This window comes from Carettochelys insculpta, chromosome 1 (genome assembly GCF_033958435.1).
Source record: "Carettochelys insculpta isolate YL-2023 chromosome 1, ASM3395843v1, whole genome shotgun sequence".
Classification (NCBI taxonomy): Eukaryota; Metazoa; Chordata; order Testudines; family Carettochelyidae; genus Carettochelys; species Carettochelys insculpta.
Window position 1 is genome coordinate 47,198,473 of NC_134137.1, and position 27,866 is coordinate 47,226,338.

At 39.5% G+C, this 27,866-nt stretch overlaps 2 protein-coding genes across 9 annotated transcripts in view; one reads left to right on the forward strand and one right to left on the reverse strand.

The window, feature by feature from the left end:
- SGCG (sarcoglycan gamma) overlaps window positions 1-6,931 on the forward strand; it is a 170,428-nt gene extending 163,497 nt beyond the window's left edge. The window contains exon 8 of one of the 2 annotated variants that reach the window (XM_074985525.1): window positions 6,349-6,929. In XM_074985525.1, coding sequence (XP_074841626.1) covers window positions 6,349-6,438 — 90 coding nt within the window. In that variant the 3' untranslated portion in view covers window positions 6,439-6,929. Of the gene's footprint in view, window positions 1-6,348 lie in introns of both variants that reach the window. The other variant, XM_074985530.1, reaches the window with a different exon arrangement.
- Window positions 1-27,866, reverse strand: part of SACS (sacsin molecular chaperone) — a 100,141-nt gene that overhangs the window by 14,419 nt on the left and 57,856 nt on the right. For 6 of the 7 annotated variants that reach the window (XM_074985477.1, XM_074985473.1, XM_074985483.1 and 3 more), the window contains 6 exons: window positions 19,035-19,120; window positions 17,771-17,882; window positions 16,582-16,728; window positions 13,471-14,953; window positions 7,014-7,105; window positions 4,745-4,771 (listed from right to left, as the gene is read on the reverse strand). In XM_074985477.1, the coding sequence (XP_074841578.1) occupies window positions 4,745-4,771; window positions 7,014-7,105; window positions 13,471-14,953; window positions 16,582-16,728; window positions 17,771-17,882; window positions 19,035-19,120 (1,947 nt within the window). The remainder of the gene's footprint in view (window positions 1-4,744; window positions 4,772-7,013; window positions 7,106-13,470; window positions 14,954-16,581; window positions 16,729-17,770; window positions 17,883-19,034; window positions 19,121-27,866) is intronic. The other variant, XM_074985462.1, reaches the window with a different exon arrangement.

Genomic DNA, 27,866 nt, shown 5'->3' on the forward strand with positions numbered 1-27,866 from the left:
TCTCTTTGCATTATCCATTCAATTAATAGTTTCTTAAATTTAAAAATTAAATTAAGTGTAACTTAGTAAGCATGAAAAATCCCATTTAATTTGTTAACTGATTAAACACTAGGTTTTAGCTGGTCAACTGATTAAACAGGTTGTGGGGGGCTTGACTGGGGAGCCCGCTCAAGCGCAGGGAGCAGCCCCCCTGCCACAGACAGGCTGCTCTAGCTGGACTGGAGTGCCCTCACTTGTGGTGCACCAGGGACCAGGGTTGCTTCTGCCCAGCTGGGGCGTCCATTTCTGCAGTGTTGCAGTTGGTGGAGGGTGCTCCAGAGTGGCCAGAGCAGCTTCCCATCTGAGGCAGCACTCTGGCCAGGCTGAAGCAGCCCCAGTTTCAACACACCGAGGGTGGGGACTCTACAGCCCAGCTGGAGCAGCCCCTTTCCGTGGCACAGGGGCCACTCAAGCCTCTCCAGCAGCCCCCCACTCTAATGCTACCACAGGCTGAGCTATTCCAGCACAGCTGGAGCACCCTTATCTGCAACCACCCTGCAGGAGTAGAGCAACCCCCCTGCCTATGGTGGGTAGTGGGCTGCATTAGCCAGTATCCATTAACTTTTAACAGCCCTATAACCTAGTGGTTAGAACAAACAGCAGGACCATCCTAGTTACTAACCCAAGCATCAGTCAATCTTCAGTAAGTAGAAGAAAACTTGGTAGCAAAAGTACTACTATATAACAAATTCTGAATCCTTCCTTCCTTAAGTGCCATGCCAACTGGCGTAGGTGATCATGGCCCTCCACTGCTGTCTATTCTGAGTGCTTTCTAGCATTTTTACAGTGCTTCCACACCATAACCAGGAAGTAATACTATCCCATAATTTCTCTCGCTGCCTACCCCTACCCTGTTTACCACTTAATGTCCCCGTTGTTACTAGGTGTTCAAGTCCTAATTTCTTCATTACATGTCCTATAAATTTTGTTTGTCTTGTCCTTGTTCTCACTAGCAACGATCTGTTACACTGTGCTTCAATCAAAACGGATTAATTCGTCCTCTTAGCTGTCCATGGAATACACGACATCCTCCTTAAAAACCATATTTCAATGGACTTCTCAACTTGCTTGCTGATTACCCATGCTGCAGACCCATATAATATTGGCTCAATATAACATCGCAAAACTCTTTTCCTAACTTCTAAAGATAATGACTTGTTAGTGAGGATACTCCTCATTCTCTGGAATGCTGACTTCGCTTGTGCAATTCTGCATTTAACTTCCATTGTACACCTACCATCTGATGTGATATAACACCCCAAGTATTTAAATTTAGTCACCTGACACATAACTATCCCATTCACACTTCTGTTGCACACTGGCATAACTTTGCTTTTAGTTATTACCACTGATTCTGTTTTTGCAAGGTTTAACTTAAGTCCTCGTCAGCTCACTTTCCCTATTAACTATGTTAACTAATTCTTGAAGATCCCTTTCATTTTCTGCAATTAAAACTTTATCGTCAGCATATCAAAGATTATTTAAGTTGTATCCACCAATACTTAACCCAGGAAGACCCTTTATTTTTCGCATAATCCTTTCACTATACAAATTAAAAAGATCTGTCGAAAAAACACAACCTTGTCAAACCCCCCTAATTATTTTCCTATAGTCACTTAGTTTGCCACCCATTCTTACGGATGCTGTTTGATCCCAGTATATATTCCCAATTATTCTTAAATCCCTTCCATCTACGTCTAGTTCCTCTAAGATTTTTATCATTTCATCGTGCTTTACCCTATCGAATGCTTTCTCGAAGTCTATAAAGCATAAATATATGTCCTTTTATACTTCTAATGCTCTTTCTATTGATGAACGTAAGATGTAAATAGTATTGGTAGTACCTTTACCTTCTACAAAGCCACACTGTTAGTCAGAGATAACTGATTTTATCCTATTTAGTGCCCTACTCCTGGGGATTTTCAAGAGTAGTTTGGTAATCTGGCTCATGACATTTTTTGTCCTGTGTTGCTCACATTCAGTAGCCCCTGGTTTCCTAGGTAAAGCAACGAAAACTGACTTTGATAAGTCCACTGGGTTGCAACCTGTATTGTATATTTCATTTAAAAGTTTTGTAACTACATCAATACCAAAACAACAAAAAGAACAGAAAAAAGGAAGCAGGGACTGGTAAGTTACACAGAAAATTTCACCTTTAGATAACTTTATTTTTTATTACTGTTAGCAGTTTCTTTTTGTGGTTAAAGCAAAAACTTTTATTGCTTACTTCAGTATGGGCTCTGCCACTAAGTTGTGCTGTATCCATGGTCTAGTCACCTAGCCTTTCTGTTCCTAGCTTTGTAAAGCACTTCAAGGCTTTTGGAGAAAAGGTGCTATGTATGTGTGTTATGCAGGTGCACAGTGTTATTTGTAGTAACTAAGCAGATCGGACCATCTTCTCTTGTGAGAGAGAGAAGCATTCCAGCTTATACAAGCTATCTCCATAGAGTAGTGTAAGCCAAGTAGTACTCAAATCAGCTGACCTGTGTCAAGGAACCTTGAGCTTGAGCATCTACATTACACCGTAATCCTAGGTTAAGAATTTTCTGATCAGTGTTCAAACCTAGCACTCTGACATCCATGCTGCACTCAAATCAGCTGACCTGTGTCAAGGAACCTTGAGCTTGAGCATCTACATTACACCGTAATCCTAGGTTAAGAATTTTCTGATCAGTGTTCAAACCTAGCACTCTGGCATCCATGCTGCAGTGAACATATCCAAGTCAAAGTAACTATATTCCAGAGTGCCTAGTGCAATCCCCTCCCCAATAATGTTGATGCTCTAGTCCTAGTAATGTATAGCACCATAAGTAAACTCTGCTGGCCCACTCTGGCTGTAATAGGAAATCTGAACTATTTGCCAGCAAAGCAATCATTTTGTTCTGTGTACTCCCAGTCACCAGAGCCAGCACCATACTGGCAGCACCTTTGGATGAACTCCTCTTGATTGCACTTTCTCTCATGTGTCAGGAAGTCTGGTTCCCCTTCAGATAGGAATCAGCTGCATGACAGTAAATGGCATCAAGCCAAAGACAAACGATGGGCATACTGGTGAGCTAAATTGAAGCATTGGAAACTTTCATATCTGGCATTCTATCATCCGGAACTCTCAAATAACCGGCTTTATAACCATAAGTACAGTTTAGTTATGTTTTCTGTAAGTACAGTATTGTGAAAGTAATTACAAAATAAATACTGCAAAGAAGGTATAAGTTGACAGTGTACAATACGACTGTTGTTGTACATGAAGTTCTCTACATACATTTGTGTTTGTTTCTTAATACCTAATCTTGCTTTTCTTTAGTGTTATGCATTGCTAGGTATACCACTCTATTATCCAGAATATTTGAATATCCAGCAATCTCCTGGTCCTGGGTCTGCTGGATATGAAATACTCCTGTAGCACCTTAAAGACTAACAAATTTATTAGATCTTGAGTTTTTGTGGGTAAGACCCACTTCTTCAGATGTTTAAGACCCACTTAAACAGAATCCAGGGTTTATATAGAGGAAGGCAGGTGGGATGGGGCAAGGAGGTTACCTATCCCACCCTCTGCGTGCTTCAGATATGTCTTGAGATATTTCTAAGGCACCCACAACCCCAAATATGTATATAAGGTTTAACTACTTCCTTAGTAGGCTGATCACAACACAAAGAACAATTTATCCTATGTACACATACATATTATTATACAGATTAGCAAAATTCCTTTATCCTGAAAAGCACATAGGTACAGGTAAATCAAATACATTGCTATATAATTGTCTTTGTTGATAAGCATAAAGCTATCATAGAAAACATGCAAAATTGAATACTGATGAGAATAAAAACTGTATGCACACAAACGTTATGACAATACAGGTCTTTACATTCTGCATGGCATTGTATGACTATGTATTTTTCAGCCATCTCCCATATCTCAGAGAAGAATCTGTAGAGTGAGACTATCAGTGTGATTAGCATAATCTTAAAACCCCACTTCTTTCCACCTTCTTTCAAAGTCGCAACATGGAGGGTGAGAGGGAAAGAGACACTACCAACTACTTTCCTCCAACTTTGGAAATGGGTAGCAAGACATCTTTGGAAGCAGTAACATTTCCCTCCTTAGGCTGTCAAAACCTACTTTCCTCCTGGTGCTGCAATATTGAGAAAGGCGGCAGAGCTAGCAGAAGCGACAGAAATGTAAGGCAGCTGGGTAGGGAAGGGTAAATACTCCTAAAACTGAAACTATATCCTATTATTTTAGTGCAAGCTCTTAAATATTTATTAAACATAAAATATTAATATGAAAACAAATGTTCATGCTGTTGATTAATTATCACAACATGCCATCTGCTAGCTACTTCCAATTAATTCTTAAACTGCATGCAGCTCCTAAGAACATACAGTCAAACCTTAAACCCATCGCTTAGGAACTGACATTTCAAATTGCTCTGCAAATTTCACAGAATAAAAATTTGACACCATTTAGAAATTTTGGAAATCTTCACAGGATGCAGTTTTATTTAAACTGGCAATTAAAATGGTATTTTTTCTACATGATGAGTTCTAACACCATAGTTTTCTCAATTATTGAGATTTTTCTGTGTTTGCATAGTTATTCAGTTTTCATTACATGGAAGATGAGATAGAGAGAACATTTAATCATGAAAGCCACACAAGCACCACACTTCAATCCAGGAAAATATTCAGGCAGTAATCCTACCTGAAAATCCCCAAAGAAGCTGTTGAGCTAAAATATAATCAAATAATTGTTTTAGAAAACATTCTAAATTCTAGAGATTTATGAATGATCATGCTAAATACAGCAGTACCAATCTGTCTCTTATAATAAAAGAATATGCTTTATGGAGTGAAAATATATTGGATCTTTTAGTGCAACACTTGTTGTGGAACCCAATACACCTTCTGAAATAAAATATAACATGTTTCTTGTATATCTGTATCATTTAGGGGAAAATCTGTACATGTTTCTTGTATATCTGAACAGGGGAAAATTTTTGGCAATTGATATTTTAGAACCAGTCAAAAGAGAACTAATAGGTCTTACATTATCATGCGTATATTACAACCTAGTAAATGCCTTACAAAGAAAAGTAATTTATGGCAAAAGAGACATGGGCAACTCTAGAGTTCGGAAGAAAGATCTAACAGATTTAAGGTTCTATAGAAGGAATCTATCCATCATATTCATGTACAAGAATGTTCATGTGTTTTCTCTGGAGCAATACCGACAAGATGAAACACAAGAAAGTGCAACTGATAAATATCTGGTGACCTGGTTGAAAATAAGAACCAAGGATGAAAAAGAGGCTAGTCTATGTACTTCTATAAATACATCAGAGAAAGAGTCAGAAAACTACAATGAAGTAACAAATCTCCATATTGCAAAAAATTGTAAATACAGTAATCAGGGCAAAACATCTGGAGAGAAACAGATTTGCTAGGCAGCATTACAAAATGAGGTAAACCACTATTCAAGGCGCCCTCACAGAGCCCTTGGACCTTCATCTCTGTACCTGTAAATCTCAGTCATTATCCTTGCAGTAATAAATGTGTGTTAAAATGTTACCATTGATCCTCATTTTTATACAGTAGATGTTTATGCATCTACAATGTACAATCTCTTTTTCAGACCTAGCAAATTTGCTTAAAAACTAAAAGTGCATTTACCAGTAATGAGACTCTTACTCTTGGGAGAATTCTGCACAAAAAAATTTAAAAATTCTGGAAACAATTACAATTCAGTATACAATATTTTAAAATGCTGCACAATTACGTATATTTTATTTGTCAAAGTAATACATTTACTTATCTCAAAACCTATCAGCAAGTATGTCTATAACAATACAGACAACAAAAAAGATTCATAAAATGTTTTTTGACCAATAGTTTCCCTACTGGACATATTAATGCAGAACTCTGAATAAGAATTCATTTAAACTACAATACAGAATCATATTTCCCACATCTCCGAGAAGCTGTGTAGAGACAGATGATTTTTTTGACAGACAGCTTATTCATTGAAAAATAAAGCTTGACTTGACCTGAAATAATTCATGAATTTTACATGACTTCTCTGAGCAGTCATCCCCCCAAAATTAGCTTCCTTTACAATCTTTAGCCCCAGAGTTAGGGGAAAACATAATTAAAAATAATTATAGACACTGCAGGATATGTGTGCATTTTATTGAGTAACCATTTGTTGTGAATCTTCATCATTCCCTCCCTTCCCTTCCTTTTTGTTAGTTTTTCAGTATCACTTGTGTTATTTTGCATTCCGATTGTAAACTGCATCTATTTTTGTAGGGTGCGAGAAGACTTTGTAATGGTCGAGAGTGCAGTCTGACCCGTGTGAATCCTCAGGAGAATCTAAACAGACCAGTCTGTGCAAGGTGAAAAGCTGCAAAATAACTGTCATGGGAACTCCTGCAGAACAAGGCACGCTTGCCAAGACTTCAAGGCTATGCTGGCAGTAGGCCACAAGAGATAGTGATAAGGAATGCATAGGCAATTTTAGGCAATCTTATGTTAATGAGCTGAGCTTTATCAGCGAGTGTTAGGAGACCTGTTACAGAGCCTCTCCCTGAGCAAAGCTCCGACGCATCGAGTTTTCCCCCACTGGTGACTGCGGCGTCTCCGGGGCTCCCGTCATGGGTGTCACGTGCTTTCAATAAACCAAATATAGCACTCGCCTTCTGGGTGCAGCCTCGTTTCTGGGGAACTCAAGCCTGGTTGGCTACACTATTTTTGTATGAGATGCTGAGCAGATTTTGCATGCTCAGGTTAGCCTTTAAAATAATGTTCTTTTAAATGTGGATTTTAATCAGGTTCCCAGACCTATTCTAGTTCTAAATTAAATTAACGGAACTACTGGGTCATAAGCAAAGCCAATCACACAATTTCTTCATAATCTTCTTATTATCAATCTGCTTTCTTTGTAAGAATGAGAATACAAAACATCTGAATATTACCTCGGCTTATGGCAGCTTCTTTCAAAGCAGTTAGAACTTGAGCCTTCAGGTCATCAGAAAGTAATCTTCCTTCAAGTCCTGGGAAAAGGGACCTAGTATATCATTGAATACAAAGATATATTGATCTTAGCATCCTTATCCAAGTAAGACCTGCTGTTGTTCTATAGTTTCAAATATTGTAAAACAAGTTATACATGTACATGGCTATACATTTTGAAAAAAAATCCTTTGGTAGTATTTTCTTATAAAAACAAAATATGTATAGAGAGAATCCCAACAAAATACTATACTGTACTGTTGACAGGTGGATTAACAGCATCCTTGTTAATGATACAAGGTTTATAAACTAAAGACATTCAGAGTGATTTTAATTATTTTAATGTAGTTATTTCCTAGAAGGATACTTTTAAAATAGCTTCCTGGGTTTCTATGTCTCTCAGTGAACTGTCCCAGGCGGATAGCCATGTTAGTCTGTAGCTTCACAAAAAACAAGCAGTCCTGTAGCACCTTAAACACTAACAAATGTATTCATTTATTTTGTGGGTAATATCCACTTCTTCAGATTTTAAATAAATAAATATATGGAGATATATAACAGTCCTATTTAAACAGAGAAAATGAAGGAAAGCAACTGAATATTGACAACATTTATATATACTTATATACTAATGCTAAATAGTAGGATGGGTGAACTAGCGTGCCTAGCATTAAATTGAGGACATTGCTATAATAGGCATTGTAGAAACTTGACAGCTAATCAGTAGGACATGTTAATAAAAGGATATAAAATCAATAGGACTGATAGAGTAGTTTGTGCTGTTGGGGTCCTGGCATATTTTAGAGAAATCATAGAATCTTTTAAGGTAAAAAACTTGTATGAAGCAAACTATATCACAGAATCTTTATAAACAGTAATTCCATGCTTGAACAAAAAGAGTAAGGCAACAGGAATACACTACCGACTACTGACTGATTGTAAAATGCAAAAGGATATCAGAGAGGTTACAAAAGCAGTAAGCGCAAAAATGATGGGTGACTTCAACTAGCCTCATGCTGACTAGCTAAATGTCACTTCAAGGTATGTTACAGAAATTTCTTGACAATATATGAGTGCTTCTTGAAGCAGTTAGTCCTGGAACCCACAAAGGGAGTGCTAATTCCTGATTTAGTCCTAAAACGAGCACAGGATCTGTCCAAAAGGTAACTTTAGCTGAACTGCTTGAAAAGTGACCAGAATGTAATTAAATGTAGTATCTTCATAGGCAGGATAATACGAAAAATATCCCACTACAATAACATTTAACTATAAAAAGGGAAACCATACAAGAACAAGGATGCTTATTAAGCAAAAACTAAAAGGATCTGTCAGAAGGGTTAAGCAGCATAGGGACTACATAAAAACCACCGTAATAGGGGCTAAAACAAAATGCATACACCAAATCAAAACAGACAAGAGGACCAAACGAATGCCATCATGACTAACAAGCCTATTTGGGCCAAAAGACATTCTTTAAAATTTGTAAGTGTTGTACTAGTAAAAATAAGAAGGAGTAGAGACTCTTGCAGGTTAAGTGTAAATGTATTACAAGGCAGGCCAAGAAAGTATTTGAGAGGCAACTTTCAAAAGGAGCAAGAAGAATGGCAGTGGAGCCACTAGATGACAAAGGTATTAGAAGAGAACTCAGAGAAGAAAATGCTGCTCCAAAGAAGCTAACTAAATTCTTTGCATCAGTCTTTACTGCAAAGGATGTGGAGGGGATACCCAGATCACTGCTATTATTAGGGCAACAGATCCTAAGTTCTGTCACACTTAAGTGTCTAACAAAATGATTTATTAGGTGGTGAGCATTCATGGGCCAGACTCACTTCTTCAGATCTGATAACAAAAAGCCATACATTTGTAAGTTGCACTTTCACATTAAAGAGTCAGGTTAACCATGCTGGAAAAGAGGCTTGGTAAGAAATACTTCTTTGAACAAGATACTTAAACAAGGTCTTAGTCTTAGAAGCACGTTTACTTTTGTTTGTTTGTAATCCTTTGCTATCTTTATCCCTTATACTTTGTATCCCTTAAACTGGGGTCAGCAACCAAAATAGCAAGAGCAGCCTCTTTTTTTTAATTTGGTAAAAAAAGCTCAATAATTCAAGAGCTGCAGTGCATATGAATACGAGACAGTCCTTAATAAATAACATCAAACCATACTTTTTGAACCTCCATTTTAAGAAAAACACACACACAGTGATTTGTAATGGGATACATGTTTTCAGCAGGATGTTCACAAACTTTTCAAATAGTCTATTTCCTCACACTTTACGTGTGCGTGCGTGCGTGCGTGCGTGAGAGTGAGTGAACCACTATGGGCTTGTCTACACTACCACCCTCCTTCGAAGGAAGGATGATAATTAGGATGTAAAGTGTAAAAGAGGAGTAAAGTGACTTCAAAGTTGCCCCAGCACTTTGAAGTACCGGCGGGTGAGCCGCGGATAGACGCGAGCTGGTACTTCGAAGTTTAAAACATCAAAGTTGCTGCGGGGGGAAATTTGCCTAATGAACTCCCAACACCCTCATTACCATTGTTCCTTCCAAGGAGGGTGGTAATGTAGACACAGCCTTTATTCCTGAGTTTCCCTCCTGAACCAACTTTCATTATGCCAATTTTACTTTGCATTTAATTCCAGTTTTCCTTCTTAAAATGCGTGGTGCCCTTCACAGCGGGAATGTTGCAAGCTTCCTTTTCCTTTTCAAAATCAAGACTTTATTAGCAACACAATCAAAACACAGATACAGTATCATATCCCACAATGCACTGCACATATTAAAGGGGGAGTTATTCAATGTTTTGAAATCACATATCATTTGATAGTTAGATATGGATTGTTAATTGCAAGGTTTTTAGACATTCACCATTTATCAAAAATAATCAGGAATGAGGAGTTCTGTTTTGTTTTGTTTTAACTTTGTGATCATAGCATTGTGAGCCACAAAGAAGTCCAGAGCCACAGGTCGCAGACCTCTGTCTTAAATCCAAGACTTATTTAAATACAATTATTTAGGGCTGTTGAAGTTAGCTTACATGATTAACTCAAAATAATCATTATTTAAAAAAAACATGATTAATCACACTTTTAATCACACTGTTAAACAACAGACTCATTTTGGATGTTTTTTCTACATTTTCAGATATATAGATTTCAATTACAAATATAGAATACCAAGTGCACACTGTTCACTTATATTATTTTATTACACATATTCACTGAAAAGAATTATAAAAATAGTATTTTTCATTTCACTTCACACCAGTATTGTAGGATTTTCTGTTATATAACTGCATTCAAAAATAAAACTGTAGCAGGTACAAATCCACTCAATCTACTTCTTGTTCAGACAATTACTAAGAGAAACAAATTGGTTTACATTTAAAAGAGATAATACTGTTCACTTCTTATTTATGTCTCCTAAAAGTGAGAATAGGCATTCACATGACATTTTTGTATCTGGCATTGGAAGGTATTTACGTGCCACATAAGTTAAACATTTGTACATCTGTTCATGCTTCAGCCACCATTCCAGAGAAGATGCTTTCACACTCATTACACATTAAAAATGCAATAATGAAATTTGTGACTGAACTCCTTGGTGGACAATTGTGTGTCTCCCGCTCTGTATTTTAAATACATTCTCTTATATATTTCATATTTATTGCAGTCTTAGATGATGACCCAGAATGTTTGTCTTTTTAAGCACAATTTCACTGCAAATTTAATGAAATTCAGAGAAGGTACCAACATGAGATTTCTAAAGCTACCTATAGCACACAATCCAAGATTGAAGAATCTGAAGTGCCTTCCAAAATCTGAGGGGGACAGGGTGTGGAGCATGCTTTCAGAAATCTTAATAGGGCAATGTGAAAATACAGAATCTAAACCACAAAAAAAAAATCAACCTTCTGTTGGTGGCGCCTGACTTAGATGAACAAAATGAACATGCAATGGTCTGCAATGCTTTTTACCAAAACTGTAAACAAGAAGCAGGCAGCATTATCTCCTGCAAAGATAAACAAACTTATGTGTCTGAGCAACTGGCTGCATAAGAAGTAGGACTAAGTGGACTTGTATGCTTTAAAGTTTTACATTGTTTTATTTTTGAATGCATTTATTTTTGTATATAATTATACGTTGTTAAATTCAACTTTCATGGTTAAGAGTCTTACAGTACTTGTATTAATTAAACTGAAAACTATTATTTCTTTTATTTTTACAGTAAAAATATTTACAATAAAAATAAATATAAAGTGAGCAATGTATACCTTGTATTCTGTGCCATCATTGAAATCAACATATTTGAAAGTGTGGAAAAACATCCGAAAATATTTGTACAAGTAGCATCCTACTATTGTGATTAATCATAATTTTAAGCACCTCATAGTCCTATTTACATTACATTATTTACATTACTTTCAATATAAACTAACATGGTGTTAACAAATGAAATGAGTATTTGTTTAACCTCAGTTAAATTAATGAGTTGTAGTATATTGTCTCTTTAAAAGAGCAACAAATTCAACATATATATTACATGAGATGGAGGAACATTACAGGAAAGCAGATTTGGAAAAACTCAGGACAGGGATGTGTTGGTATCATGCTGAAGCTGAGTGGTGGAATGAAGGATATCACATACAAACTTGTATGCTGGCTCTTGGTGTCTAAGCTCTGAGACACTGCAGCACAGCATTTAAGACACCCAGGCTTTGCCTACACTAGCCCCTTCTTTGACTGGAGAGTATTAATGAAGTGCAGCAATGAATATGCAGCACTTCATTAGGCTTATTCTCCCTGGGGCAACTTCGAAGCTGCAAACTTCGAAGTGCTGGCACGCCATGTAGCCACAGGAACTTTGAAGTACCCACACATTTTGGAGAGTAAGAGCACTTCAAAGTTGCCTCTGGGAGAATTAGCCTACTGAAGTGCTGCATATTCATCTCAGCACCTCATTAGTATTCTCCTTTCAGGCTGATTACCATGCCCCCTTCAAAGAAGGGGACAAGTGTAGACATAGCCTCAGAGTTTCTGGGCAGATGGCTAGGTTGAAGATGAAAATGTCACAAAAGTACCTTTAAGGAATTCTGCTTTTTTCCCCCAGGACTGAAGAATAATTCTCAACCTGACTTCAAAGTTCATAAGAATGGAATAGATCAAAACTGCAAACATGGGAAATAATTTTAAACAGGAAACAAATTGGACAAAACAGAACTTCTTGAAGATCTTATTGCTATGTAACTGTACATCTGAAATCAAAGGAAGAGAACCTCAAAAGTTATACAGAGCAGAAAAATTTCAATATAGAAAGCTTTAGAAATTTTTCATAAGGTGCCAAAAACAATTTAGATAAATGGATTAAACTGTATTCAGAGGAGTGAAAACACAAGGGTCAAAGTAAAAAAATAAGGCAGTGTTTTATGGTCTTACTAAAAGATTCGCACAGTGCTGCATGGGTCCTTAACTCAGTATTTCTTTTTTGGAAAATAAAATGAAAATGTATATGCTTCATTTAAATCAGTGCTCTGGGGTGGGGCTGAGGATGGTGGTTTCTGTATGCAGGCTGTGCTGATGTGAGAGGACTACCTCAGCTCTCTCTCACCACAACAGCTTGGGACCAGGTAAAAAGCACCTTTCCATGGCTGCTGAAAGTTCAAGTTTGTCTGACTCCTGCCCTCACCAGCAAACTGTGCACTTTCCACTTGCTCCCTCACAAAGAGGAACAGCCAGCAATGTCTCTGTATGAATCAGGATGATGAAGCTAAAGGGCACCTGGGACGAGTGGAAGGTTTGTGGCTTATGTAGTAATGGACATTTAATTGTCATGAAGACTTAATCAGATTCTTTGAACAGCTACTGCACTAGAATGCACGTTTTCAGCTTCCTCTTCTTCCTATATCCCAGAAGAAAGGTATTTGATGTCTATTTTATATAAAGATTCAGTAATTCTTTATGGCCGTGTCTACACTACCCCCAAACTTCGAAATGGCCATGTAAATAAGGGGACTTCAAAGTAGGCGGGGTCCTTTCGAAACGAAGCCCCGTCGGGACGAGCCGCGCAGCAGCGAGCCGCATCAATTTCGAAGTGCCGCAGCCACCCGCATGCTAATGAGGCGCTGAATATGTATGTCAGCGTTTCAATAGTAAACTTCGAAATGGCCATTTCCATGGCCATTTCGAAGTTTGGGGCTAGTGTAGATATAGCCTATACTTTCTGATAGCACCTAAACTTCAAATCTTTCAAATGAAAAAGTATATAAAATTTAATCTTGAGTTTCTTTTACACATTATTTTACTATGCTAAAAACTGTGGCAAGCGTCTTCTAAATGCACTACTCATAAGTAGGTCGTAGATTGTAGGAGCTGAAAATGTTTAAACTGGGTTTAAACCAAATACACAAAATCTTAAACATACCTTGGGTAATCTTCTGAGGTTATGTAAACTACATCTTGATCTGACACAGATGAGGAAAATGGAATAAAAGTTCCATTTTGTAATGGCAGAAGCTCCAATCCAATAAGTTCACTGTAGACTCCATCAGTAAGTACAAATTCCAAGAGATGAAGCTTTTCTTCAGGAGGACCAGAGTGTCCAGATTTCCTCAACACCTGCCGTACTACAGCAGGAGTCACTTTTTTCACAGTTTTAGAGCTAGATACACTGAGATGAACTGCACTAGCAACATTTGCTGGTACTTTAGCAATCTGGTTCCCTGAGCTCTGGAGGTAGTTGAGCACAGTTTGTGTATATTCCAAGTTGTCATCCATTTCTGAGAAGCATACTTGCTCCACTTTTATCCAGTCACCACGAGCAGAGTAAATAACTGCATTCTGTAGCAACTCTTTAAACAGAGGTTCTATGATTGATTTCCAGTGTACCCTGGTTTTGTCTGTTTCAGGCCATAGTCTATAAATTCTCTCAGGTGACAAAGGAAAATCTGAGTTCTTCTCAGTCTCCATTCGCTTAACAGCTTCCAAAATGAGAGTGGCATATGCTTTTGGGACAACATTCATCACAAGGAGGTCATTCCATAAAGCTGCTGGATCTCGCCATTGATCCAACTCTCGCCATTTGATACTTCTCCTATTGTCAGTCAGGCCAAAGAACCCACTAACATGAACTGGAAGGCCAGTCTTGCTTTCCTCACCAGGAGGTAAAGGTAGAAAACAAAATGCTTTTCCTGAAAATTCTGCTGTAGCTCCTTTTTCTTCTCCATTACTTGATAAAGACATAGCTATTCCAATAGTAGGAACAAACTTCAAGTCATCAGCCAAGCAATCCAATTCATTGCATATTCCTCGACCTCCAACACTGTTACAAACTAACCAAGATGTTTTTTGTGCCTCTTTCACACTTTCATCTTCTAAGACTATATTTACATGGTATGTGACACATGTTATGCTATTGCTTGGAACCTCTTTACAATATTGACTTATTGCAGTTCCTAGAATCTTTATAGAATTGGGTCGTTCGTGTTTCAAGGCCTTGTTCTCACTAGCAGTTACTCTAAAAACCAGTCTCTCAATTCCATCAGCCTCCCTAACATGTAAGGAAACATCTTGCACACTTTTCAGGAACAGCAGAACTGTATCTGCATCTGCTCGAAAGGATTCAAAAAGCTCCAGAACTTTCTGTTTGTTGTAAATATTGCTACTCAATTGGGAAGGCTGCAGGCGAAGAGGGAAACGAAAAAATGTACCAGGAAAGTTTCCATTCTTGAAGGTTTCCTTTGTGCTACCAAATACACCAATGAATGGTGCAAACTGGTCTGTAAGTTCACTAATTTCTTTGCTGTCATATTTTAGATTCCAACACTGGCCTGATTCATGAGGTCCGAAAAGCGTTTGATGGGGATCCAACATTCCAATCTGGTCACTACTGAAGATACTAGGGACATCTGTACAAGTGAAATCCAACAAATATGAATAACTCCAAACAGGAAATATGAATGATCCTTAAATATCCTACTTTATCCATAACTTAAAAAGCTTCAGCTATTACAATCAATTAAATTGTTCTTTTAAAATTATAAATTGCACTTATTTATCAAAACCCAATCCTTGTAATAGACAATTATTCATACTCTAGTAGAGAAAATACCATGTAAAATATCTTATGATTAAGACTATGATTTATTCACAGAGGTCCCAGAATCCAGTAGCCTCTGTGACTTCAGTCAACAGTGACCAAAAACCAGAGGGTGCTCCTGATACCTGTGGCGGCCAGAAGCTGTGGGGTTCCCATGCCAATCAGTGGAGGAAGGGTATCCCGTAGCTCCTGGTGGCCTCAGGCAGCAGGGGAACATTCGAGTTTCCTGCTGCCACAGGCAACAGTGGAACCCTAGAGCTGTGAGTCACCTGGTTCTCCCCTTTTTATCATGGATGTTTTAGTATACTTTTATTAAAACTATCCAAGACAAAATCTTAGTCTTACTTATCATGTACAAGATAAGTTTATGGAAGGCATAACAGAGATAAATGAAATCAGGAACAATTTTATTTGATCAAAGATTTGACATATTATCTTTGAAACAAAATATTATCGAAATATAGTGAACACCACTTGTTTACACTTGCCTCTCTTTTTCCATGCTATCTTCTCAGATCATAATAATCCAGCATCATACTGGTATATAATCCAACAGACTGAATAAATACTAATCTTTCCATAAATCTATTGCATGCAAAACGTTTAAGTAAAAAAAGGTACAAAAATGTAAGGAAAGGCAGAAATCTGTATCCAGATTTCCACATAGAACTTACCAACGCAATGTACATACATGAACAGAAGAAAGAACTGCAAAATGAAATCGTAATACAGTCCTACAGATATTAGGAAACATTCTGCAGTTATGAAAGATTCAAATGAGAAAAAAAAGAAGATGCCCACAGTGAAATGCAACCAGCTTCGGAAGGTCTCATTATAATTTATTAGCAGTAAATTTTTTGGGGGAAGGGTTGCTTCATACAACCAATAATAACATTCTCCTGTCAAAAAGTAAATTGCATGTGAAGGGTATACAATGGAAATGCACTTTTTTGGTATGGGAAAAAATTAGCATTGTTTACTGATCTGTATTTCACATATTACTTATAAACAGAGTACAAAAATCAAACTGCACAGAGCTTCAGTCTTCACTTATTTAAATATACAGAAGTCTTTTGGGCATCGATCTTGTGTTCTGGGTATCATTTCTTATCAACTAAAAATAAGCATTTCAAATAACAAAATAACATATAGGATTGATCACCCCACCTTGATATCACAAAATACAGAGTCAATAATAAAATAAAACCTTCCAATTCTCAACCTACACTCCATTTAAAAGCTTGAAAAATGCATAGTTTATAGGATGCCCAGAAGATAAAAAAAAGATGGGCTGTGATGGACCTAGGGTGAATGAAGTGAATTCCAATGTCAAGGATCTCACTCACAGAATATCTGCCTTTATGTATCAAGCATATATGAGATTAAACAAATCTTAAATTTTAATATTTTTATTTTTAAAGGAACTACACATAGTACCTGTTATATGATAGACTGAATTGAACCCAATTCCAAATCTTCCAACTTTCAGAGGATCATCCTTTTTTTTGCTTCTTGCTATTTCCTGTATGCCATGCCAGTCTTCAGGGGTGAAAATTGCATTGTTGTATACATAAAGTGCTGGCCCTAAAAATAAATAGGCATGTATTAGGCAATTCAAAAAGAACACACTTGTGGCACCAGTTTAATTTCCTGGAAGCAAATTTGCTAAATCAAGAAAGCATTTTTCATTTGTAACTGTGGGGCTACGTCTACACGTGCACCCAACTTCGAAATAGCTTATTTCGATGTTGCGACATCGAAATAGACTATTTCGATGAATAACGTCTACACGTCCTCCAGGGCTGGCAACGTCGATGTTCAACTTCGACGTTGCTCAGCCCAACATCGAAATAGGCACAGCGAGGGAACGTCTACACGCCAAAGTAGCACACATCGAAATAAGGGAGCCAGGCACAGCTGCAGACAGGGTCACGGGGCGGACTCAACAGCAAGTCGCTCCCTTAAAGGGCCCCTCCCAGACACACTTTCATTAAACAGTGCAAGATACACAGAGCCAACAACTAGTTGCAGACCCTGTATATGCAGCACGGACCCCCAGCTGCAGCAGCAGCAGCCAGAAGCCCTGGGCTAAGGGCTGCTGCCCACGGTGACCACAGAGCCCCGCAAGGGCTGGAGAGAGAGTATCTCTCAACCCCCCAGCTGATGGCCGCCATGGAGGACCCCGCTATTTCGATGTTGCGGGACGCGGATCGTCTACACGTCCCTACTTCGATGTTGAACGTCGAAGTAGGGCGCTATTCCCATCCCCTCATGGGGTTAGCGACTTCGACGTCTCGCCGCCTAACGTCGATTTCAACTTCGAAATAGCGCCCAATACGTGTAGACGTGACGGGCGCTATTTCGAAGTTACTGCCGCTACTTCGAAGTAGCGTGCACGTGTAGACGCAGCTTGGGTGTGCAAATTTAATGAGGAAGATGTAGCAGAAACTGGCACTAGAGAAATGAAACTAAAACTTGTTGGGGAAGTCCAAAATGATTAAGCAGAACTTCTGAAAAATAATAAAAAAACTGGTGCCCTACTAGCCATAAATGGCAAATTTCTGTACCACTGGGACTCACACAAACATATTGGTGAATGTGAGCTAAAATATATATATATACTTACCCTGGTACTGTGCCATATCCTTCGACCAGAGAGATTCTGTTCCATATTGAGTCTCATCATACAAAAACCTAACCTCTGTAGCACCAGCATCCTCTGCATTCTGGATTAGTTCCTGACAGCAAAATAATCTTCAAGTTATTACAATAATGTTATGACTAATCCTAAATTTAACATTATACTCCTGGCTTCCAAACTTGAATGTAGAAAACAATTACAAGTCATTGTCTAAAAAAAAGTTTTAATATATTTTCAATCATTTTTCTCCATTTTGCTTACATTAAAATAGGCATTTTTCCATTTTATTTTAGAGGGCAATTATCATACTCAATCAAAATTTAAAACATAAAAATTATAAATTTTGAACTTACTAAACTATCATCAATTTGATTAGCACAGCAGTCTAAAAATGATGGAATATATGAACAGAATAAGATCACACAATAACTTTCAGACTGGAATCAATGCAGAGGCATTGTGTTGAGCCCCAGGTTGGAAATGTAGCAGGCAGGGAGACCCTTGCACTACTCTGAAACAGCCCCACTCCCCTAACTTCATTGAGGGCAAGTCTACACTTAGGGAGATAGGCAACAAATACTCAAGATACCTGTTACTTAAAATCACTTATCATTTAAACAATGTTACTTTCTGGTACTATCATGATAAATTAAAGAGAGAGAAGCTGTTGGAAGGGGAGAAGATGGTATAAATAATCAGAGGATATCATACATATCCTAGAATAAAAATTAATGTAATAAATCTTCCAAATTATATCAACACTATGGAAAAGTAAGTAATTGTTTTTAATAACTCAGATTCAGAATCAATATAACTTAAAATAGTAATCTGAACAGAACTTATTTTATTTGTTGCAAGATGCAATGGAAAAGAATATTTAACAAGCAAATTTTAAAGATCCAACTGGCCTCATAAATATGTATTGTGATTCTATTTTTGCTTCAGTAATCAACATGAAATAATTTCACAGTAGCATATACAATAAAAATAATTACTTATGGTTGTGTTCTTCACAAAATACAATGTTCTTTTTGATGAGCAAAAATAGGCCATAATCTAAAAACAAGTAACTGAAGATTCACTTTATCTCTCCCTCAAACTAGAAAATTATGGAAAGCTAACATGTACTTATATCAAAATAAAAATTTCAGTAAGTGAAACCATCTGCAATATACTGAACAACATTCATAACATCATAAATCTGTGCTGTATATTTTCTTAACAATAACAAAAGCAATTTATTTTGTACCTTAAGAATTTGTCCTCCTTCTGGATATCTTCTTAAAATGTCTTTAAGAAAATCAACTAGAGGTGGAGTTGTTTGGCCAAAACGGCCTAAAAATATGCAAAGAAAATCTATTAGTTATTCCATTGCTGGATTTAATTTTGTATTTATACTCTACTTATATGATTACTGGGTTACACAAAATCATTTTTTAAAAATGCACTCAATGCTTGGTGCCAGTGTCATAAAAAGCTCCTAACATGCAAATAACCCATATGTATGTGGAACAATCAACCCTCAGACAAAATTATGTGAAAATGAAGGCTCCTATATCTTGCTTCACAGGTCAACATACCTTGCTTGCTTAAGATCTGTAGGGTAAGAAATTCCAATATCAAAGTTTTACCCCAAGTGCACCCTACTGCCACCACCAGATGTTTATCAGAAGTATCAATACTTTTGGATTCAGGTTCTGGCTTGTGACCAAAGCTGCACTTTTAATTCAAAGTTTTAAAGCTCTTGCTTTCAGCAAGTAACATGCACCAATCCCCACAATAAAAAGCAGGTGCTCCTTGGTTTTCTAACAACAGTTTCAAAAAATTTGTGAAACAATCTGGGCAACTACATAAAAAGCAACAGAGTAATAGACAACAGTTACAGAATTGTCCTCTATGTGGTGAAGAGGTTGATCTATTATGATGTCTATCTCTATAGAATATAAAGAAAATCTCTTTTCTGAACATACTCTTTATAATAGATCACCATTCAAGGACCTTGAAAGCTTCAAGAATGTTTCCACAAAACGCAAGAGTAAGAAACTGCAACAGACAATTGATGTAAACAGAAGCCTTTCTGTATTATATAGAAGTACAAGATATCCATAAAACAACAGTGACAGCTCCAAAATAAGTAAACTGACACGATAGCAAGAGAGTTTGATGGTTTCTATACTGAGAAGGGGTTTTGTAAGATCAGGACAAGAAATCTGGATCAGTGTTCTAATTTTTTATGTTTGTGTTATGTTCACCAGTACAAAGATGATATGCAACACATGACCTCCATGTTGGTGCACATCGCAATATTCATTCTGAACACAGACCTGTACCGCACGTGGGCCAATGGGTTTGGAGTGCAGGAGCAGGACAGGAGGTTGGGGTGGTGGTGCGGAGTCAGGGAGTTAATGTTCTGGAGCAGGCTCAGGGTTGGGGTGAGGCATCTGGGAGGTAGTTAGGGACTTAGGATGTGGGAGCAGGCTCAAAGTTGGGGCTAGGGTGTGGGACACTTAGCTGGAGCAGCTCCTGGTTTTTTTGGGGGTGGGGAGGGGAACAAATGGCTCTGTGTGGCCAACACTGCCATGCATTCACCTACAGGTACTGCCCTGACAGCTCCTAAGGCCCAGGAATCCCACCCAATGGCAGCTGTGGAGGCAGTGCCTCCAAGAAAGGGCATGCAGGGAAAGAGCTTCCAGGCACTCATGGCAGCACGGATCCAAGCAGGGAGGGGGCATGGCAGCACACAGAGCAGCCTCTCCCTGTCAGAAAGTGCTGACCAATAATCCAGGGGCTTTATGGGTTGCAGCTCCCTTAGCTTGTGGCCCTGGGCTGCAGCCTCTAAAGCTCCTTTTTTTAAATCAGGAGGAGCATGCCTCTCCCCTGGCTGCAGCAACTCCACGTACAGCAGCATGGAGCCCCCGTACAGGGCAATGAGGCAACTGTGCAGCTACACGCCTTTGAGAGAATCCTTGTCTGGACTCTTGCCTACAGGCTACATCTTAGCAATAATGCTCAAGTGTGTATAAAGAACTCGACACATAGGCGTCCTGCAAATTTTCTGAACAGAATCCTGCCATACCTTGAGGAATCGCTTACTTCACCGGGGGGGGCACCACAAAATCATCAAACAATCTAAGTGAAATAGCTGAAGGTGGATCAACATTTCTTGCTAATTTCTCAGGTTGAAGGCCTAAGGGCTATTAATGCAAATGAATACTAAACTGACTTGAGGCTACAACTCTTTGGTACCAGAAATCAAGAGTACAGTCAGAAGTGCTTGAGATGATAAGCAGGTTATAATTGACACAAACATGGTTCCATGATTCAAAGCAACTATGTCTTATTTGACAGGACACGGGTGCAATTCACCGCTAGATTATGATGTAGAGGAAGTCAGGAGCAAATTTTCAGTGCACTCCAGCAACCAATACAAGGGTTTTACTAACCATATTGGGGTTGGCAAGTTACTTAGCACCTATCAATATTGAACTTCATCTGCCATTTTGTTGCCCAGTCACCCAGCTGCGTGAGATCCTTCTGTAATTCTTCGCAGTCATCTTTGTACTTAACTATCTTGGGTAATTCTGTGTTGTCTAGAAATCTGACCCATGTTCAGGGTATATCACAAAATGAAAGAACTCAAAATTGAATTATTGATTATTTGTGGCCAAAGCCTTCAACTACTTTTGGATTGCTCATGCATCAGGCTTACCAGTAAAGTTTGAGGAAGCCAGGTTTGCCATTAAGGTTCTTTACCTAGGATCTGAATGTTTGTGGTGACGTCACTCCAGAACCTCAACGCTGGGTCTACACGTGCCCCTTCCTTTCGAAAGGGGCATGTTAATCAGCAGGTTTTAAAGATGCTAATGAGGTGCTGCAATGAATATGCAGCACCTCATTAGCATAATGGTGGCCATGGCGATTCGAAAATGCAGCTTTTCAAATTGCGTGCCGCCCGTGGAGATGGGACCTTCCAAAAGGACCCCCGGGCTTTCGTAAACTTGGGGGGGTCCTTTCGGAACGTCCCATCTCCATGGGCAGCGCGCGATTCGAAAAGCCGCACTTTCAAATCGCCACGGTCGCCATTATGCTAATGAGGCAGTGCATATTCATTGCAGCACCTCATTAGCATCTTTCAAACTTGCTCAGTAACATGCCCCTTTCGAAAGGAAGGGGCACGTGTAGACTCAGCCATAATGAAAGCCAAGATACTCGAGCCCTACTATTCCTTCAGTGTCACAAGATAGTTGTGAAATCCACTGGAAAATTGTTTGTCTCATTTAACTCTAGTGATTAGCCACACAGGGGCTGCGTCTACACTTGCATTCCCCCTTCAAAAGATGTATGCAAATGAGAGGAATTGAAAATGAAAATGAGGTGCAAATTTGCATACCTGGCACCTCATTTGCATATTCTTATTTCAAAATAGCTTCTTTCGAAAAAAGAAAACCAGTGTAGACACTGCCGTTTTGAAAGTAAACCTCATCTTCAGAAGAATCCTTCTTCCCATAAAAAAAAGAGAAGAAGGATTCTTTCGAAGATGGGGTTTGCTTTTGAAAGAGCAGTGTCTACACTGGTTTTCTTCTTTCGAAAGAAACTATTTCAAAATAGAATATGCAAATGAGGTTTCAGATATGCAAATCTGTACCTCATTTGAATGTTCAATTTACCTCACTTGCATGCCTCTTTTGAAAGAGGAATGCAAGTGTAGACACAGACATAGAGGATAACAGCCTACCATTGCCATCAGTTACTCCGTTAGTTCAAGTGACAGAGATCCTTACTGTGGACCAATGGTCCAGCCCTGCTGACAAACCATGTGGACATCAATATGATCCCTCACCATGGAAATATGGGGGGTGGGTTAGTCTGCTTTTTCAAAAGCCTAGGAAATTATACACAAAACACTCTATTAAAATAATACTCTGGTTTCAAACTCAAGCACTCAGAAGTTGGGAAATTCCAGAATTGATCCCTGTGCAACTTTAAGTCACCCCTTCTTGTTGTAGTCTGTACATTTAGCTTTAGCATTAATTTTATTCAGCAGTAATGCAAGGAACCCACAAGACCATATCGTGTAAGACACCAGCTTCAGCAGTTGGCACAGGGCTTGAGGTTATGAACTTTGGTCTAACAGTCACTCCTAAGTTTTGGGGAACTGGGAATAGAGGCTTTAAGGGAGAAGTTTGTCCATGAGGCCAGCCAGCCACAGGAACATGAGATTAGAACCATCTTTTGGCTGCTTTAAGTTGGGAGGATCTGCAGAAGTTTGACCTTAGGAATGCCACAGTAATGAACAGATAGGATCATAAGGTGAGATCATTAATATAGTAATGAGAAGACCAAGCTAACATTAGCAGGGTGAGGAAATACAAATTAGAAAAAAGAGAGAAATCTCTACTGAATATGTATTCATATTCTTGAATATATAACAGGGTGTATATTGAATATTCAGGGTGGGGTCATCATAACATACAAAAGTTGTATCCCAGACAGTGAGCAGGGGGAGAGAAAGATGTAGCCCTTACAAGGTTAACAGCATTACAGCAACTGCTGCAGACGAGAAAGGTGATGGTGATGAGGACAATGGCTAACATATCTGGTTGTGCTATGAGGGGTGACATAAGTACAGCAAAATCTTGTTTAACTGGTATTTGAGTAACCAGCACTCTCAAATAACTGGCATAACTCAGACACGAATAGCTCTGGTCAGGGAACACCGGGCAGGAGTGCAGAGAGAGCAGAGGAGCCTGCCAGCTGCACTCACACGCTTAACGGAGGGACACAGGGCAGTGCTGAGCAGGATCCACCCCCTCCACGCCCCGAAGGGCAGGGCATTGCTCACGCTCAGTACACAAACCCCAGCCCTGATGCCACTTCTCTTCTGCTCAGCAGACACAAGGTAGGAGCAAAAGGAGAGCAGATGAGCCTGCCAGCTGCACTCACATACAATACAGAGGGACACAGAGCAGAGCTGAGGCATGTGTTGGGTGGGATGGTCTCAGGGAACAGGGCACTGGCCATGTGTGCTTGGAGGATGGGTCATTGCGGGGCTGCATGCAGGTGTGTTGGGGATTATAGCAGCGTGTTGCCTGGCACTAGCATTTGGGGCAGTCAGAGAGGGGGATCAGGACATGAGGGTCAGGGAGCGGAGCAACTGCAGTTGCTGAGAGGGTGACAGTGAGGCATTGAACACAGGAACCCATTCGCTCGCTTTTGGTTGGGGGGGGCCACATGGCAGGGCACTCTCCTCAGTTGCGGCTGGAGCTGGCCCAGCCCCTGCGAGCATGGACAAACAGTGGCTGCAGGAAGGGACAGGCTGCCCTGGCCATCCCCACACCCTCTGCTGTGGTCCAGCATGTCTGAGCAGCCCTGACTGCAGGCCCCACAGCTCAGGGGTGCATGGTTCCTCAGGAGGTACCACTCACATTTGCTTTCCTGACTGCCTCTTGCCTGGGACCCACCCTTCCGCCACTCCCGAGGCTGACAGAGACAAACTCCCTCTGTGTTCCTGTGTCCCTCCTTGCTGTGTGTGAGTGCAGCCATCAGGCTCCTCTGCTCTCCCACCCAGCGTGAGTACTCTCTATTAATCAGAGTGTTTGATTATTTGGCAACTTCCTGGTCGCATGAATGCCAAATATAGAAGCATTTACTGTATCTGGATTGTTCAGATGTACATTCTCTATTATCTGTATCTACCTTGCTGAGTTAGAGTGTGACTTTGCTAAATGTATTAATAAACTATTACCAATAAAAAGGGTACTTAACGTGCGAGTGCTGTCCCTATCTGTGTTACATGTGCACATCATGCATCTAGAGTCAGAAAATTTGAAAGTAGTGTCCACTGTCCCATGCATCAGCCTGACCCACCTCACAGGGGGAGGCAGAGTTCAATGGCTACAGCACTGACCTTGTAAACCCAAGGTTAAGAGCTCAAACCCTGAGGGGGCCTTTCAAGGTTCTAGGGCAGGTTAGGGAATAATAATCTCTCAGGGATGGTGAAAGGTCCTGCTGTGAGTGCAGTGGATTTGACTTGATGACCTCCTGAGGTCCTTTCCAACTCTGTAAGAAATATATATCTCTATATTTCATCCTTCTGTACAAAGCAATAAAGTGTGAGGCAAACTTGACTGTCTTCATTTCTTTCTCCATCACAAATTTGAACAACCCACAGCAGAGAGGAGTCATAGAACACTAGAACTGGAAGGGACCTTGAGAGGTCATCGAGTCCAGCCCTCTGCCCCCACAGCAGAACCAAGCACCATCTAGACCACCGTCTAGGATGGTAAGCTGAATATTGACAGAGATGGCACACCTCAAAAAACGTCCAGTTACAAAACTCCTCCTCTCCTTCAAGCGATGGTCCTTATCAAATTCCACTGATGGTGATTAAAACATAGTACCGAAGTGGGAGAGGTGTATGAGGAGGAAGATGGAATTGTTGTCTGGTAACTGCCATGCTAAAGGAGACATCCACTGTGGAGTCCTGCATTAAGGCATAATGCACTGAAAAGGTGTAGACAGAACTCCTCATGGCTACTCTACATATGTTCATAATCAGCACATCCTGAAGGGAGGCTATGGTCAGAGACAGAACTCTTGTTGAATGAGCCCACATGCCTGCACTGAGGGGTGGATCAAACATTTGGTAGTAGAGTTTAACGAAACCCAAAATGCATTTAGAGATTCTCTGGGTGGAGGCAGCCTATATCCTGAGTCTCCCTGATACTGCAACACAACAATGCAGGGGATTTCTCGATTGGGTACATTCTCTGCAAGTAGAAGTCCAGGGCTCGTCTGACATTGAGGGAAAGGAGTCAACGTTCATATGCAGACACGTGGTATTGGGAAGAAAACAGGTAAGTGAATGTATTGCTTAATGTGAAACTGGGAGACTGCCTCTAATTAAATTTTGGAGTGTAAACACAGGGAGATTTTTATCCCTGTGGAAAACCATGAAAGGTGGGTCTGCCAGCATAGCTCTTCATTCATTGGCCATTCTTGCGGAAAGGATAGCAATAAGGAAGGCAACTTTCAAGAGGGGATATGGAGCACAATGCTAATAGTTCCCAGGGTAGCTTTGTCAGCATAGAGATGACTAAATACAGGTCCCTTTGATGTATTATTGTTTGTGTAGGTTAATGAATACATGAAAACAGAATAACCTTCTGTGTGGAACACATTAATTGCTAACTGATGGACTCTCAAAGGACTGAGAGTGAGGCCTGATAACTTTAATGACATAGTCCAGGATGAGGAGGATCTCTGCCAGTTCTGGTAAAAATCCACGTTGCCAAACCCAAGATGAAAAGCACCTCTACTTGGTTCAGTAACATTACCTAGTGGAGTCATTCCTGCTGCAGGAATTTCTGAAAGGGAACTACATATAAATGAGGAGATTAGTTAAGATGGAAGGGCCTTTCATGGATTAATAACTGGTTAATAGACAGGTAATAAAGGGTAAGAATAAATAGGCAGTTTTCAAAATGGAAAGAGGTAAGTAGGGGTGTCCTAGCACAGTCCATACTGAGACCGACCCTCTTCAACATATTCATGAATGATCTGCAGAAAGAGATAAACAGTGAGGTGGTAAAATCTGCAGATGTTACAAAACAGCTCAAAACAGTTACGTTAAAATCAGATTGTGAAGAGCTTCAAAAGGATCTCAGAAAATTAGGTGATTGGACAATAAAATAGCACATAAATGTTAATGCAAAGTTATGCACATTGTAGAACATAATCCCAGCTATGATGGACACTAAATGAGCTGTTACTGCTCAAGAGAGAGATCTTGTAGTCATTGTGGAAAGTTCTCCAAAAACACCCACTTAATGTGCAGCATCAGTTAAAAAAGCAAACAGAGAATATCAGAAATCACCAAAAAAGGAAACAGAATAAGACAGACAAATCTTATTGGCCCTATATAAATCTATGGTACAATCACATCTTGAATACTGTGAGCATATGCAGTTGCCTCATCTCAAAGAGATATCTTGGCATTGGAAAAAGTTCAGAAAAGGGCAACAAAAATAATTTGTGGCATGGAACGGCTGCCATATGAGGAGAGATTAATAAAACAGACTTTTTAGCTTGAAAAAGAGATGACTATGGAGGGATATGATAGAAGTCTATAAAATCATGACAGGTATGGAAAAATGAATAAAGAAGTGTTATTTACTCCTTCCCATACCACAAGAATTAGGGTTAAAAATGAAATTAATAGGTATCCGGTTTAAAACAAACAAAAGGAAGTTCATACAACACAGAGTCAGCCTGCAGAATGACTTGCTACAGGATATTGTGAAGTCCAAGACTATAAAAGGGTTCAAAAAAGAGCTAGACAAATTCATAGAAGATAGGTCTATCAATGACTATTAGCCAGGATGGGCAGAAAAGTGTTCTAGCCTCTGCTTGTCACTAGCTGGGAATGAGTGACCTGGAATGGATCACTTGATGAATATGTATTCTGTTCATATCCTTTGGAGCACCTGCCATTGGCCCCTGTTGGAAGACAGGATATTGGACTACACAGACCTTTGATGTGACCCAGTGTGGCCATTTTTACATTTTTTTATGGAGAGAATATCTTGCACAGCCAAAGAGTATATGCATTCTAAAACAGAGCCCTATCCAAATATCGTGTCCTGAGGCGGAGTGCATGTGGATTAGGATACCTGACCTTGCCATTGCATTGGGTCAATAGATAGAGGAAGATGAGGATGGGAATTGTTGGGTATGATGACAAGCATATGAGACTGCGAATTCATAACAGCCTAGACGAAGAAGGGGCGATCAGAATGACTGTGACCTTGTCTCACTAGATCTTGCAACACCCAAGGCATCAACAGGAGGGAAGACACGGGCAAGTTGGGCTGATCAAGGAGAGGTGGCCAAGGATTCCCCTGAGGCAGAATCTGGTGTATTAGTGTATTAGCTTTTCATCTGTGAACTGGTCATGGTTTCCCTTCAGGTGAAGATGCATACTTCTGAATCATTAAGTTCCCATTTGTGGTCAATCACTAAAAGCATACTGAGTAAGTCTGCAAGAAATCTTTTGTCCTAGGAAGACAGACTGTAGACAAGA